The sequence below is a fragment of the Phacochoerus africanus genome, chromosome 1, assembly GCF_016906955.1.
Source record: "Phacochoerus africanus isolate WHEZ1 chromosome 1, ROS_Pafr_v1, whole genome shotgun sequence".
In the NCBI taxonomy this organism is placed as follows: Eukaryota; Metazoa; Chordata; class Mammalia; order Artiodactyla; family Suidae; genus Phacochoerus; species Phacochoerus africanus.
In genome coordinates this window covers 205,373,016-205,385,856 of record NC_062544.1, presented here as the reverse complement: position 1 = coordinate 205,385,856, position 12,841 = coordinate 205,373,016, and the positions used below count along the sequence as shown (strand labels likewise).

General features: G+C 42.0%; 1 protein-coding gene across 3 annotated transcripts in view; it reads left to right on the top strand.

The window, feature by feature from the left end:
• Positions 1–5,514: 5,514 nt before the first annotated feature.
• MASP1 (MBL associated serine protease 1) overlaps positions 5,515–12,841 on the top strand; it is a 64,738-nt gene continuing 57,411 nt past the window's right edge. The window contains exon 1 of one of the 3 annotated variants that reach the window (XM_047788607.1): positions 5,515–5,814. In XM_047788607.1, the coding sequence (XP_047644563.1) occupies positions 5,810–5,814 (5 nt within the window). In that variant the 5' untranslated portion in view covers positions 5,515–5,809. The remainder of the gene's footprint in view (positions 5,815–12,841) is intronic. The other 2 variants (XM_047788605.1, XM_047788600.1) reach the window with 2 other exon arrangements.

Sequence of the window (12,841 nt, the reverse complement as noted above, 5' to 3'; positions counted from 1 at the left end):
CAGAATGATAGAAAAACAGGGGCATTTGGAAGGAAAGAGGAAAAGTAGCAGTCATCAAACAGCAGTAGGGAGTTAGGAAAGTGATGAACTTTCCTCCATGATCTGAATTCTGCCTCTCACATGGTCTGACCCCCACCATCCATTTGTTTCTTATGGCCTAATTAATCTTATCCTGTGGTTGTATAGTCTTGGTCCATGTGGTCTTAGCATCTGAGGAACTACTGGGGGAGGGGAGATCTAATAGGAGTTAATAGCAGTTATAATTGATATCAAATGGACTTAGGTGAGCAAAGGTAAGGGAGATGTGGATGGTATATTAGCTTTCTAGGGCTGCAATAACAAAATACCACAGGCTAAGTCACTTAAGTGGTAGAAATTTATTTTGTCACAGTTCTGGAGGCTAGAAGTCTAAGATCAAGGTGTTGGAGGTTGGGTTTCCTTTGAAACCCCCTGTATCCTGGGCTTGTAGATGGCCACTTTCTTACCGGGTTCCTACATGGTCTCCCTGCTGTATTGTCTGTGTCCTAATCTTTGCTTTTCATTACTGGATTAGGGCTACTCTAACAGTCCCATTTTAAATTAATCATCTCTTTAAAGCTCTTCAAATACAGTCATATGTTGAGATACTAGAGTTAAGATTTCAACATATAAATTTGGGGTGGGAGAGAATAATTTAGCCCATAACAGATGATCTATGTCTGAAGTACTTAAGAAACCCCAAACTTTTTCCTTACACTTCACCCCTCCTAAGAATGGCAGAACAGAAAAAAAGAAAATGTCCCCAGACCCATCTACTGCCTCATTTCTTGTTGTGTGAAGAAAATAAAATCTTTTAACACTAGTCAAGGTTTCTCTTATTACCTACCAAACAGAACTTTAGCTGACACATTTATTTATTTGTTTGTTTTTGTCTTTTTAGGGCCCCACCCAGGGCATATGGAGGTTCCCAGGATAGGGGCCTACACCACAGCCACAGCAACGCCAGATCTGAGGTGCATCTGCAGCCTGCACCATAGCTTACGGCAACGCTGTATCCTTAACCCACTGAGCGAGGCCAGGGATCAAACCTGCGTCCTCGTGGATACTAGTCAGATTCTTTTCCACTGAGCCACAATGGCAACCCCCTGACCCAGTATTTATTAATTCTGTGTGTTTGGTGCTTAAAATCAGCTTGACAGCACTGATGGTATGCACTCACGTTTGGGAGAACTTCTTTAAGAGAGCCTGCAGTAGTTTACTAGGTCTGCCATAACAAAGTACTACAGACTAGGTAGCTTAAAGAGCAGAAATGTATTTTCACACAGTTTAGGAGATTAGAAGTTCAAGATCAAGGTGCTGGTAGGTGTTTTAAAGAAGTTCATGATTGAGGTTGTTCTTTTGAGGCCTTTCTCCTTGACTCACAGATGGCCACCTTCTTGCTGTGTCCTCACATGGTCCAACCCCTCTATGTTGTCAGAGTCTTAATCTCCTCCTCTTATAAGGTCACCAGTCATATTGGATTAGGTCCCACCCTAATAACCTCCTTTTAACTTACCACATCTTTAAACGTCTTATCTCCGAATGGCCACATTCTGAGCTACTGGGGTTATGGCTTCGTATGAATTTTGGAGGTACACAAATCAGCCCATAATAGAGCTTAATAACTTATTTTTTGCATAAAAATTATTTTTCTCTTCCCTGAAATCATATAGTCACATGACAGCATGGCTCAGAGATGCTCAAAGTCCACAGGCAGGATCAGAGGTCTGCAGATGAGAGGAAAGAGCCGTGCAATTAGGGTCTGGAGTCCTGGGCTCTAGCTGTCAATTATCCTCTTGTGGGAGCACACAGTCTCTCTGAACCTCAGTGTCCTCATCTGCAAACACACGTGTGAGAATGTATATGAAAATACACATAAATATTACATATAATAATTTATATGAAAGTAGATAGCAGATACTAAGAATATTTTACCAAATCTCAGATGCACCATCTTATGTACCCAAAATGGCAAAATTGTGCCATGGGAGCTTTTAAAATTATAGATTCAGGAGCCCTACCCCTTTGAATTTGAATCTTCTGAGATGAAGCTCAGGCACTGATTTTTTTTACTTTCCAACATTATTCTAATGATTTGATAGATTCCAAAGTGTTTCCAGCATGCTGTCAGTCAATGTGTTGAATAACCCAAAATTTAATTCTAAGGTGTGATCTTTGGGGATATTTATCAGTTCCTAGATATTCTATAGGAAGCCTGGATTTCAGGCTTCACCGACAAAAACTCACTACTCAAATATTTTACATTTTCCAATGCATTCATGGAATTCCAGAAAGTCTCAGCTCAGGAGTTGCATATAATAAATATTTCGGTAGAACATGTAAACCAAGCCTGGTCCTAGTCATAGGAATGCCGTAGTATTTATTCTCTTAGTAGTTGCTTTCTGATCCCTTTCTCTGAATATCAATGAGGTGTTGGGCCCACATCTGTCATTTTATACTTCCATGATTCCAACTGACATACTGTTTGTTCCTTATATGCATATATTAACCTTTTCATCATTTAAAAATAACTAGTGGAATCTTCTTTAAAATTATCTTAAAATTCGAATCCTGAGTACTGTACTCTTATGACCACAGATAAAGCAAGTATCAAGATTAGATGCCTCCTTGGCCTCCCTGCCTCTCTTTGTGGTCATTAGCAATTCACCTCACCACCTCCACTGCAATAGCATTCCTTAGTCCTCACGCTCTCCATGATCTCAGTGGGGTCCAATCCCTTGATTTCATGATTTTAAAGTAGAGCAAACTGATGTCCCTCCTTCCCCTCCTCCAGCAGAGAAAGTAGGTGACTCGCCCAAGGTTAGCCTACCCATGTTGAGTTTATTCCTAGACCACTGTCTTTTCCATTCCTCCCACTCCCCATGATCTATTCATGACACCCCAGGACATTTTTGTCAAAAGGTCAGAACAGTATCACCAGTGTGGCCTGACATGATGGGAAACTGCCCTAAATCCCAGCTAGATCTGTCCTGAGCCACATAGTTAACCGTTTTCATGCAGATTCCATCTGAGCCTTGGCTGACTCCCAGGGAAGCACATATCGGATCTGCTGTATATTGGCAGAACTTTGGCTCAGAACATATTTCAAATGCCTCCCATTGAGCACTGGCAGCCTTAAAAAAAACATGGCCAGGAAATTATTCTGGGAGGCTCAGTTGCTCTATGACACTTGACAAAGGGAAGCTGATGGCTTTCCCTCCCGAGCTCTTCCCTCTGTGCCCAGAACAAACAACTGAATTTCACTGAATGTGCCCTAAATTAGGAGAGGGCCAGCTCAGCTGCAGCATTAACAGAGGGAATGTCTTTAGTGGGCAAGGCCCTCTGCATGGCGCAATGTGCATCTTGCCAAGTTCCTTCCCCTTTGGTTTTCAAACCTTTGTATATTCCAAGGGAAATGTAGTCCATGTGTTTCTGATTCATTTACACTTAAGTCATTAAAATGTTGTTGTGTGAGAGTTATTTGATGTCTGAGGAGCCTGTGAGTCTTCTTAATGTGACTTTGAAGAGGATTTTTTCCTTTCTGCTTAAGACAGAAAGCAGTACTTTGCTAAAACAGTACCTGGGTTCAAACATGGTCTCTCACCTCATGTACTTGTACTCACAGTATCAACCACAGCCTCTTAATAATGCCCAGCTTAGCAAAGTTGACCTTTAAGAGTGTTAAAATAGAGAAAATGGAGCAAGGAGAATTTCAAGGCACTGTTACCCAAAACATGCCAAAACAATGTCATCAGAGGGTGGGGAGTGCATGCATTTACCACCTTGGTTAGAATGTGTGGGAGCCCTCGCTTGGGTACACTGAACAGCTAAAACAGCACAAAGATAATCTTCTTTAAGTCTCCTAGCAACCTTCATTTTCTAGATGAGGAACCAGAATCAGCGATGTTAACTGTTGGGCCCAAAGTGCACAGCTAGCTTGTATAGAAAGGAAAGATTATAGCTCAATTCTATCTGTAGTTTAATACTCTTTTAAAAATGCCTCAAATTGAGTTGCTCTGTGAATAGGGTGTGTATTTGAAATGTCATGTGCACTATAACATGTTAGTGAGAATCAGTACAATATAGCAGCTAAGGGCTCAAATTCTTCCCAATCACTGTCCAACTGTACGACCTTAGATAAATTACTTAAATGCTTTGGGATGTTTCTGTAACTGGAAAATGGGGATAATACTACTACCCACCTATACAAAATATAAAGATGATTGAAAACGGGAGTTCCCTTCATGGCTCAGTGGTTAATGAACCCAACTAGGAACCATGAGGATGTGGGTTTGATCCCTGGCCTCGCTCAGTGGGCTAAGGATCTGATGTTGCCATGAGCTGTGGTGTAGGTTGCAGATACGTATGGCTCGGATCTGGCATTGCTGTTGCTGGGGTGTAGGCCAGCAGCTGTAGCTCTGATTTGACCCCTAGCCTGGGACCTTCCATATGCAGTGGATGAAACCCTAAAAAGCAGGAAAAAAAAAATAGATGATTGAAAGGAGCTAATACATTCCTAGACCAGACACAGAGTGCTCAGTAAATGTTAACCATTAACTGTGGTACTAGTAAGGAGTAATAAAGGCTGGATTATCTAGGCAAGTTTTATAACCTCTCTGAGCCTCAGTTTTCTCATTTGTAAGATGCAAATAATAGCATGGGCCTCTCAAAGTCTGTGACAGTAATTGAGATGACACGTGTACCTAGCCCTGTGCCTAACACAGAAAAGGTTCTCAGTAAAATCTATTTTTCACACCCAGACATCTCTCTCCCTATTCAGGACTGGTGGTCATTGTTGTGGAGAAAGGAATTTTCTTCTTATTCGGCTTGGCTTAGATCTGATGCTGCTTTCTCCACAAACCCTGGGTCTAGACATGTATACAGATCTAGGTCTTTCAACAGCCACAGGATGTGGGGCTTTCTGGGTGCAGACTGTATCAGGCCTCTGCACACTCTGAGTTGGTAAACAGCACAAGCTTTGCTTCTAATGGCAAAGAACAACTAGCCAACTACAGGACTGGCTGCTTCCTCACACACAGGGCCAGCAGTGGTTCACAGGAAAGCCTGTAGTTGTTTGCAGACAGACAAGCTTTGGGATTTGGATCTTTTTTCTTTCCTGGTGTAGGTATTAGAATTACTTTCTTGGGAGTGGTTTCTCAGGGGTACCCGAGATGCTGTCTCCTGGGCTTAAGTCCTAATTTCACCCCCAAATAAAACTTAACTCTCAAAAAAAAAATTACCTTCTTAGTTGATTATTCCTGTTTAATTGGTCTCCTTTTGCTGGTGTACTGAAGAAGAGCAGAAAACTATAGGCATTTGGCAGGGGAAACTGGGGAGAGATCAGACTGGTGGTGTTCCTCTCCACCCTCTACACACACACACACACACACACACACACACACGGTGATACCAATACCTATTTGAGTGCTCAGTTATTCTCTCTCAGTGTCTGGAAGCAACCACACAGGATGAAGGAGGGAATTGGAGGAGCAGATCTTTTAAGGAAGAAGACAGATTCTGTTTGTCAGGTTCCTCTGAGTGTGTGTAAGCCAGTCAGAGGAGAGAGAGAGAGAGAGAGAGAGAGGGAAAGGCAGAGAGAGAGAGAGAGGGGGAGAGGGGATCTGTTGCAGGCAGGGGAAGGCGTGACCTGAATGGAGAATGCCAGCCAATTCCAGAGACACACAGGGACCTCAGAACAAAGATAAGGCATCGCTGACACCACACCCGGGACGAGCTTGCAGACAAGTCAGGCCGGGGGGACCAGGCAGCCAGGAGCACCCAAGGCAGGAAAATGAGGTGAGTGGCAGAGCTGGAGGAGGCACTGGGGTCCTTTCCCAGGGACCAGGTGCCAAGTAGCCCTGGAGGGTCTGACCTTGAATCTGGGCAGACTCACCTGCCTGTCCAGCGGGTAGTACAGGGGCTTCTCATTAATCCTTGGGGCTCTGAGAAGGGAGACGGGCTGGGGCCTTCGCTGGGACTCCAGAGACATGCAACTTGAAACGGTAGACCGTGTGCAAATGCCGCCCGACGCCGCTGGAGCTCAGATTTCTCCCTCTGCCAGCATAGGGTGCTGTCTGCTGGCCAATGTGACTTTCCTCCTGTTGTCCACAAGGCTGAGTTTTTGTTTTCCTTCTTTGCAAAGACCATTGGTCTATCTCTTCCAACACTTTGTGAATTAGATATGTGTTTGTGTGTTTATTTGTTCTGACCGGAAAAGAAACCAGCTTCCCACAGCTCGGCTCTGTGGTTTCTTAAACCTTCAGAAGTTTCCTAGTTAAAAACCTCAATTTAGAAAACTAAAAATCTCTCCCCATTTTACAGTCCCCTATAAATTTCTGGATTTCTCAGTGAAATCAGAGGCCCCTGGTGTCATGGATCAGGCTATGAATTGGACCAAATAGCTCTTAAAGGGATATTACAAATTTAAAAAAGAAAAAAGGTCTTTGAAATTCTGAACGTAGGACTTTAAACTCTAATTGTTTCCAAGCTCTTTAACATTTCCTATTCTCAGCCTATATTTAGAGTTACTTCATGCTTGTTACCAGACACTCCTTTCAAGTTTTTCTCTCCAAGTGTCAAAACCCAACCACCTCCGTAATTACTTTTACTACTTGCAAGTGTTAATAGTGTTAAAAGTATAAAAAAGGAAAAAGAAAAACACCCTGCAGATGTGTTAAGTCCCTGAAACACCTCTTTTCCCATTAATTTTCTTCTCAATTGGGAAAGGGTTTCTATTTGTTTCTCTTCCACAAAGTCACCTAGCAACTTTTCAGGGTCTGGGGCCAAAGAGGGGCTTCACGCTGTGTTAACTCTTTGAACTCAGATTACCTGTGTTTCAAAGAGATAATTTGGTCTTGAAGGTTAATCCAATCATTCCCTTCCTTTTAAATCCATTGTAATTTTAAACCTGCCATCTAACTTCCTTTTCCTTTCTCCTAAAAGAGGTGAGATTTATGCCAGTCTGTGTGGAATGACAATTCCATTGATCTGTCCACTATTCAAACCTCACCCTGCCACCCAGGGCCCCAGCCATACCAAACTAGGGGGCAGATGATCAGTTCTGTATCTTTTTGTGCTCTTGGCTTAACCTAGAAGAACCCTGCTTCTTATTTCCCTTATTTCTAGAGGACCTGCTTGTTCCAGCTGGCTCAAACATCACCTCCTCTTCCCTGCCCTGAATCCTCAGAGTCAGCATCTTCTCTTTAGTGCTGTTTCTGTCCTTGGGAGCTACATCACTTAATATCTCCTTGTTGAAATGTCCACCTCCTTTTCCAAGCATGAACGTTCCCTAAGGAATAGGATCTATATCTTGTTCATCTTTGTACGCCTAGCGCCTAGTATAATGTTTGTTTCCTGTTAGGTATTCAATAAATTTCAGCTGAGTTGAACTCAGTTGTTCAATAGCAAAACTACTACTGCAGAATTGTCCCACTAGAAGTCTCTAAAAGGCCTTGCCTCCTGTAGACACAGTACTTCAGAGTTTGCAAAGCACTTCACAGGCACTGTTTCATCTGGTCTTCAGATTTTGGATGAGGTAAGGATTTAGGGAGAAGTGAGGATAAAAGAGTTAAGCAATTTCCCAAAAGCCACAATGATGATTCCAAAAAAGCCCAGACCCAAATTTGGATCTTTGGGCTCCAAGTTCCGGGTATTTTTCTGTCATATTCTGCCAGACTCTTAACAAAGTATTTATCCTATCCTATGCCAGCGGCTCTCAACCCGAGCTACCCATTAGAACCATCTATGGTGCTTTAAAAAATGCCAGTGACCAGGCCTCATTCCAGACTAATTAAACTAAAACCTGTTAGGGAGGGGCTTTGGTGTTAGTTTTTTTTTTTTTTTTAATTTTCACATAAAGCCATGGGTTTCTGAATTATTTTTCACAGGATTAATTGCTTTGGCCAGATGCCTGGGCATGATATGGGCATGGACCCAGCTTCTTCTGTGAGCTTTTGTTATTCCCTTCTTCTGTTGAAGCTCATTCACCATATGGCATTGGACATGACATGTCACCTCTTGGGGTGTCCTTTTCGTCATCTGTCAAAAAAGGGTGTTTCAAAGAGATCGACGCAGTCCTTTACAACTCCTCTACCCACAAACCATCTTGGTATAGCATTGGTTGAAATGAGGACTGAATGGAAAGTGCTACTCATTCCACAGCCATGGATATATGCCGGAATTTTTATGCATTCCTGAGAGCCTGCTCCTACAGTAGAGCTTATGAAATCCTGGCTTTATATATTGCTTTTGACATTTCAAGCAATTGTAACTAAACTTTTTGATTAGTCGAAGAATAGATAGCAGGTGTTGGAATTTGTACAGCCTGTGCCTGGTGGATAAGAAGCCAAAAACCTTCAGAGAGTGTGATGGGAAATGAAAGCCGCCACTTAACATTCTTTAATTTGCAGCCCCGAAAGCAAGTAAGCAAGCATATGCTCAGGCTTATTATGTGAAAAGAGAGTTTTGTTTCATATGTTTGAAACTGTTTTGAGATGCAAACAAAATAGAACAGGGAGCTTCCTCCCACGCAGGGAGCTTCCTCCCACGCTGACCAGTTGCCTACTACACGTGGCCCTAGGCCTCTAAGGATAGATGGGGGCTGTCAGCCTGGGCTAGCCCTTGACAGAACCAGCATGAGTAAGTTCAGAGTCTCCTCCATGAGGTCTGGAAAAGGTAGACATGGAGAAAGTCGACCTTTCAACCTTGCATAATCTGGGTGTTTCTATTTCAGGGAAGTCCAGTTTGGGAGCCAAAGCTCATTTCTAACCCTTGCTTTTTAGAAAGCAGCATGATGGAGTAATCATAGCTAATGTTTGCCTAGGGCTGGACAGTTAACAGAGAACTTATTTTCGATCCTCCTTTACTCTGATAGCTGCCCCAAGAAGATGTCATTATTATCACCACTTAATGAATGAGAAGAAACTGAGAAGGAGACTTTACATGACTTTCCCCAAGCTGGGTCAGATAAGTAAAGTCAAAATCTGCACTTGAATCCAGCTCTTCCAACCCAAGCCCAGTGCTCTCTCCACCCCAAGTGCAAATGAACCAGAATTCCCATCCCCAGTATCATCAACATATTTTCTCACTTGAAAGTGGGGCTGCCTGCGCCCTCAAGCCAGAGTTTCTAGACTCAGTGGTCGCACTAATTCAGGAGAGAGCTTGGACCTAGGCCTTCCCTTTTCTCTTCCGTAGAGGCCCTCCCTCCACAGATTGGCTTATAAAAATATTGACCCTGGCAATTGGATGGAAACACTGTTTCCTTAGTTGCATCTCACACGTTGCAATTGTAGGGCCCTTGGAAAAGTTTAAATACCTTTATTTTTTAAAATGAGAAAAATAACACAAGGTCCTTCTAGGTACATTTAAACATTTTATAGACACAAAAGTAAATTTTAAAAACACTTATCACTTCATAGATAACCAGTGTTAATACTCTGCTGATACCCTTCCAGACCTTTTTGCACTTATATTTATCTTTTATGTAAATATTATATGACAACTAGGTAATCTCATTGTACTTATATCATTGTGTTTACGCATTCAAAAATTCACATGTATGCCTACATATACATAAATGCATCCATTTACTGGGTGGGGTGGGACAGGTTGGGAAGAAACAATTTCTTGATTAGTCAAATTATACCTATTAATCTTAAAATGCAGGTATAATTTTTAGAACTTACCTTTTAGGCTATATAGGACCCTGGCCCCACTTTCATGCTTTCATTCATTCATTCATTCATTCACTTATTATCTGTTATATACCAAGTTCTGTATTAAATCCCTTACATACATCATCTCTAATGTTCATGTGAGCTCTGTAAACTAAAGATTATAATCTATATTTTATATTTGAGAAAACTGGAGCTCAGAAACTAATTACTCAAGATTTCACAGCCAGTAAGCAGAAGAATTGGGATTTGAACCCAATTACACCTATCTTCAAGGCTGTGCCTAAAGCACTGCAGAGTGATACATGCTGTAATTGGAAGCACATGCAGGGAGCTGGAATCTAGAGAGGAGAATACTCTGTGGCATCCTAAGAAACTTTGAGCTGGATGGTGGAAGATAAATAAGACAACCAGGTGAGGAACGAGCAAGGTGTGTGCAATGGGACTGAAGCCCAGATGGTTATGGCATGCTCCCAGAATGATATGCCAGAGCTTGGATGGTACTGAGATTAAGCTGGACAGGCAAATCAGCGCTAGATCAAAAAGGACTCATCAGCCATCCTGGTAGCAGATGCCTTACCCTGCAGGCACAGTGCAACAGCATGGACACATCTGCATTTGAGAAAGTCAAATTTGGTGGATGATTGCCGAATAGTATGAGCTGGGGCCCAGAGAGATCAGTTAGGATGCAATAGCAATAGTCCAGATAAGAATATTTAAAAGAACTGACTAAAGAGAAGCAGAGGGATTTCCAAAATACAGGAAAGAGGGTTTAGGGGAGAAGTTGGTGAGCCAGGTTTGAAATATTTGAGTTCAAGGTCCTTGAGTCTTGCAGGGAGAGCAATCTCTTAGATACCTTGGTGTGGTGTATATTTACCATTAGAATTTTGACAAGCCTTGGACATTCTGACTCATTGCATCAGCCACTTTGGGTGTGTTCTATAAGTTTTATTGATTTTCTCATGCCCCTTAGGCAACAACTCTTTTAACTGTCCATTATCTCTTATTCTGACAGCTGGAAATAAATTGTAGGTTTTGATTATTTTATAAGAATACTAAGAAGAAAATTTGTTTTGCTCTTTCCTACTTAGTTCAAAATGTTACAATTTCTTGTTTGTTTAAGTTACTGCAGGCTCCATTATTGAGTATAAGTTTTGTTTTGTTTTGTTTGCCTTTTTAGGGCTGCACCTGTGGCCTATGGAGGTTCCCAGGCTGCAGATGGAATTGGAGCTGCAGCTGCCAGGCTATGCCACAGCCACAGCAATGACAGATTCGAGCCTCATCTGCAGCCTACACCACAGCTCATGGCTACGCCTGATCCTTAACCCACTGAGTGAGGCCGGGGATCAAACCTGTGTCTTGATGGATGCTAGTCAGATTTGTTTCCGCTGAGCCACCGCAGGAACTCCCGGTATAAGTCTTATCTCAATATTAGCATGTTACTGTTAATTTCTTTTTTAGAAAAGTAAATTAAGAGTTTATGATCCTTTCTTTAAATTTTTATTAATGTTTATTTTACATTGGAGTGTGGTTGATTTACAGTCATGTGTTGGTTTCAGGTGTACAACAAAGTGATTCAGTTATATATATACATAAATCTATTCTTTTTCAGATTCTTTTTTTTTAAAGGCATTTTTTTTTTTCCCACTGTACAGCAAGGGGATCAAGTTATCCTTACATGTATACATTACAATTACATTTTTTTTCCCCACCCTTTGTTCCGTTGCAACATGAGTATCTAGACAAAGTTCTCAATGCTATTCAGCAGGATCTCCTTGTAAATCTATTCTAAGTTGTGTCTGATAAGCCCAAGCTCCCGATCCTTCCCACTCCCTCCCCCTCCCATCAGGCAGCCACAAGTCTCTTCTCCAAGTCCATGATTTTCTTTTCTGAGGAGATGTTCATTTGTGCTGGATATTAGATTCCAGTTATAAGTGAGATCATATGGTATTTGTCTTTGTCTTTCTGGCTCATTTCACTCAGGATGAGATTCTCTAGTTCCATCCATGTTGCTGCAAATGGCATTATGTCATTCTTTTTTATGGCTGAGGAGTATTCCATTGTGTATATATACCCCATCTTGCGAATCCAATCATCTGTTGATGGACATTTAGGTTGATTCCATGTCCTGGCTACTGTGAATAGTGCTGCAATGAACATGCGGGTGCATGTGTCTCTTTTAAGTAGAGTTTTGTCCGGATAGATGCCCAAGAGTGGGATTGCGGGGTCATATGGAAGTTCTATGTATAGATTTCTAAGGTATCTCCAAACTGTTCTCCATAGTGGCTGTACCAGTTTCCATTCCCACCAACAGTGCAGGAGGGTTCCCTTTTCTCCACAGCCCCTCCAGCACTTGTTATTTGTGGATTTCTTAATGATGGCCATTCTGACTGGTGTGAGGTGGTATCTTTTTCAGATTCTTTTCTCATAAGTTATTACAGAATATTGAATAGAATTTCCTGTGCTATGCAAGTAGGTACTTGTTGCTTAGCTATTTTATATGTAGTAGTTATGATTCTTAAATGAAGCTGAGGTGAAGAAATGATATCAACTTTTACCTAGTTATGAAATACACATTTTTTTTTCTTTTTAGGGTGCATCTGCAGCATATGGAGGTTCCAAGGCTACGGGTTGAATTGGAGCTGCAGCTGCTAGCCTACGCCATAGCCACAGCAATGCCAGATCCAAGCCAGGTCTGTAAACTACACCATAGCTTGTGGCAACACTAGATCCTTAACCCACTGAGTGAGGCCAGGGATTGAACCTGCAACCTCATGGTCCCTAGTCAGATTTGTTTCTGCTGCACCACGATGGGAACTCCATGAACTATACATTTTTAACAAAAAAAAAAAAAATGATAATGCATGAGAGACTCAAGTATGGTGTTTTTCTGGAGAAGTTTAATACTATTATCAAATTTTTTTTTTTTGGTCCTTTTAGGGCTGCACTCTCAACATATGGATGTTCCCAGGCTAGAGGTAGAATTAGAACTACAGCTGCTGGCCTACACGACAGCTACATCAATGCGGGATCCAAGCCACATCTACTACCTCCACTACAGCTCAGGACAATGCCGGATCCTTAACCCACTGAGAAAGGTCAGAGATCAAACCCACATCCTCATGAATGCTAGCCAGATTCGTTACCACCGA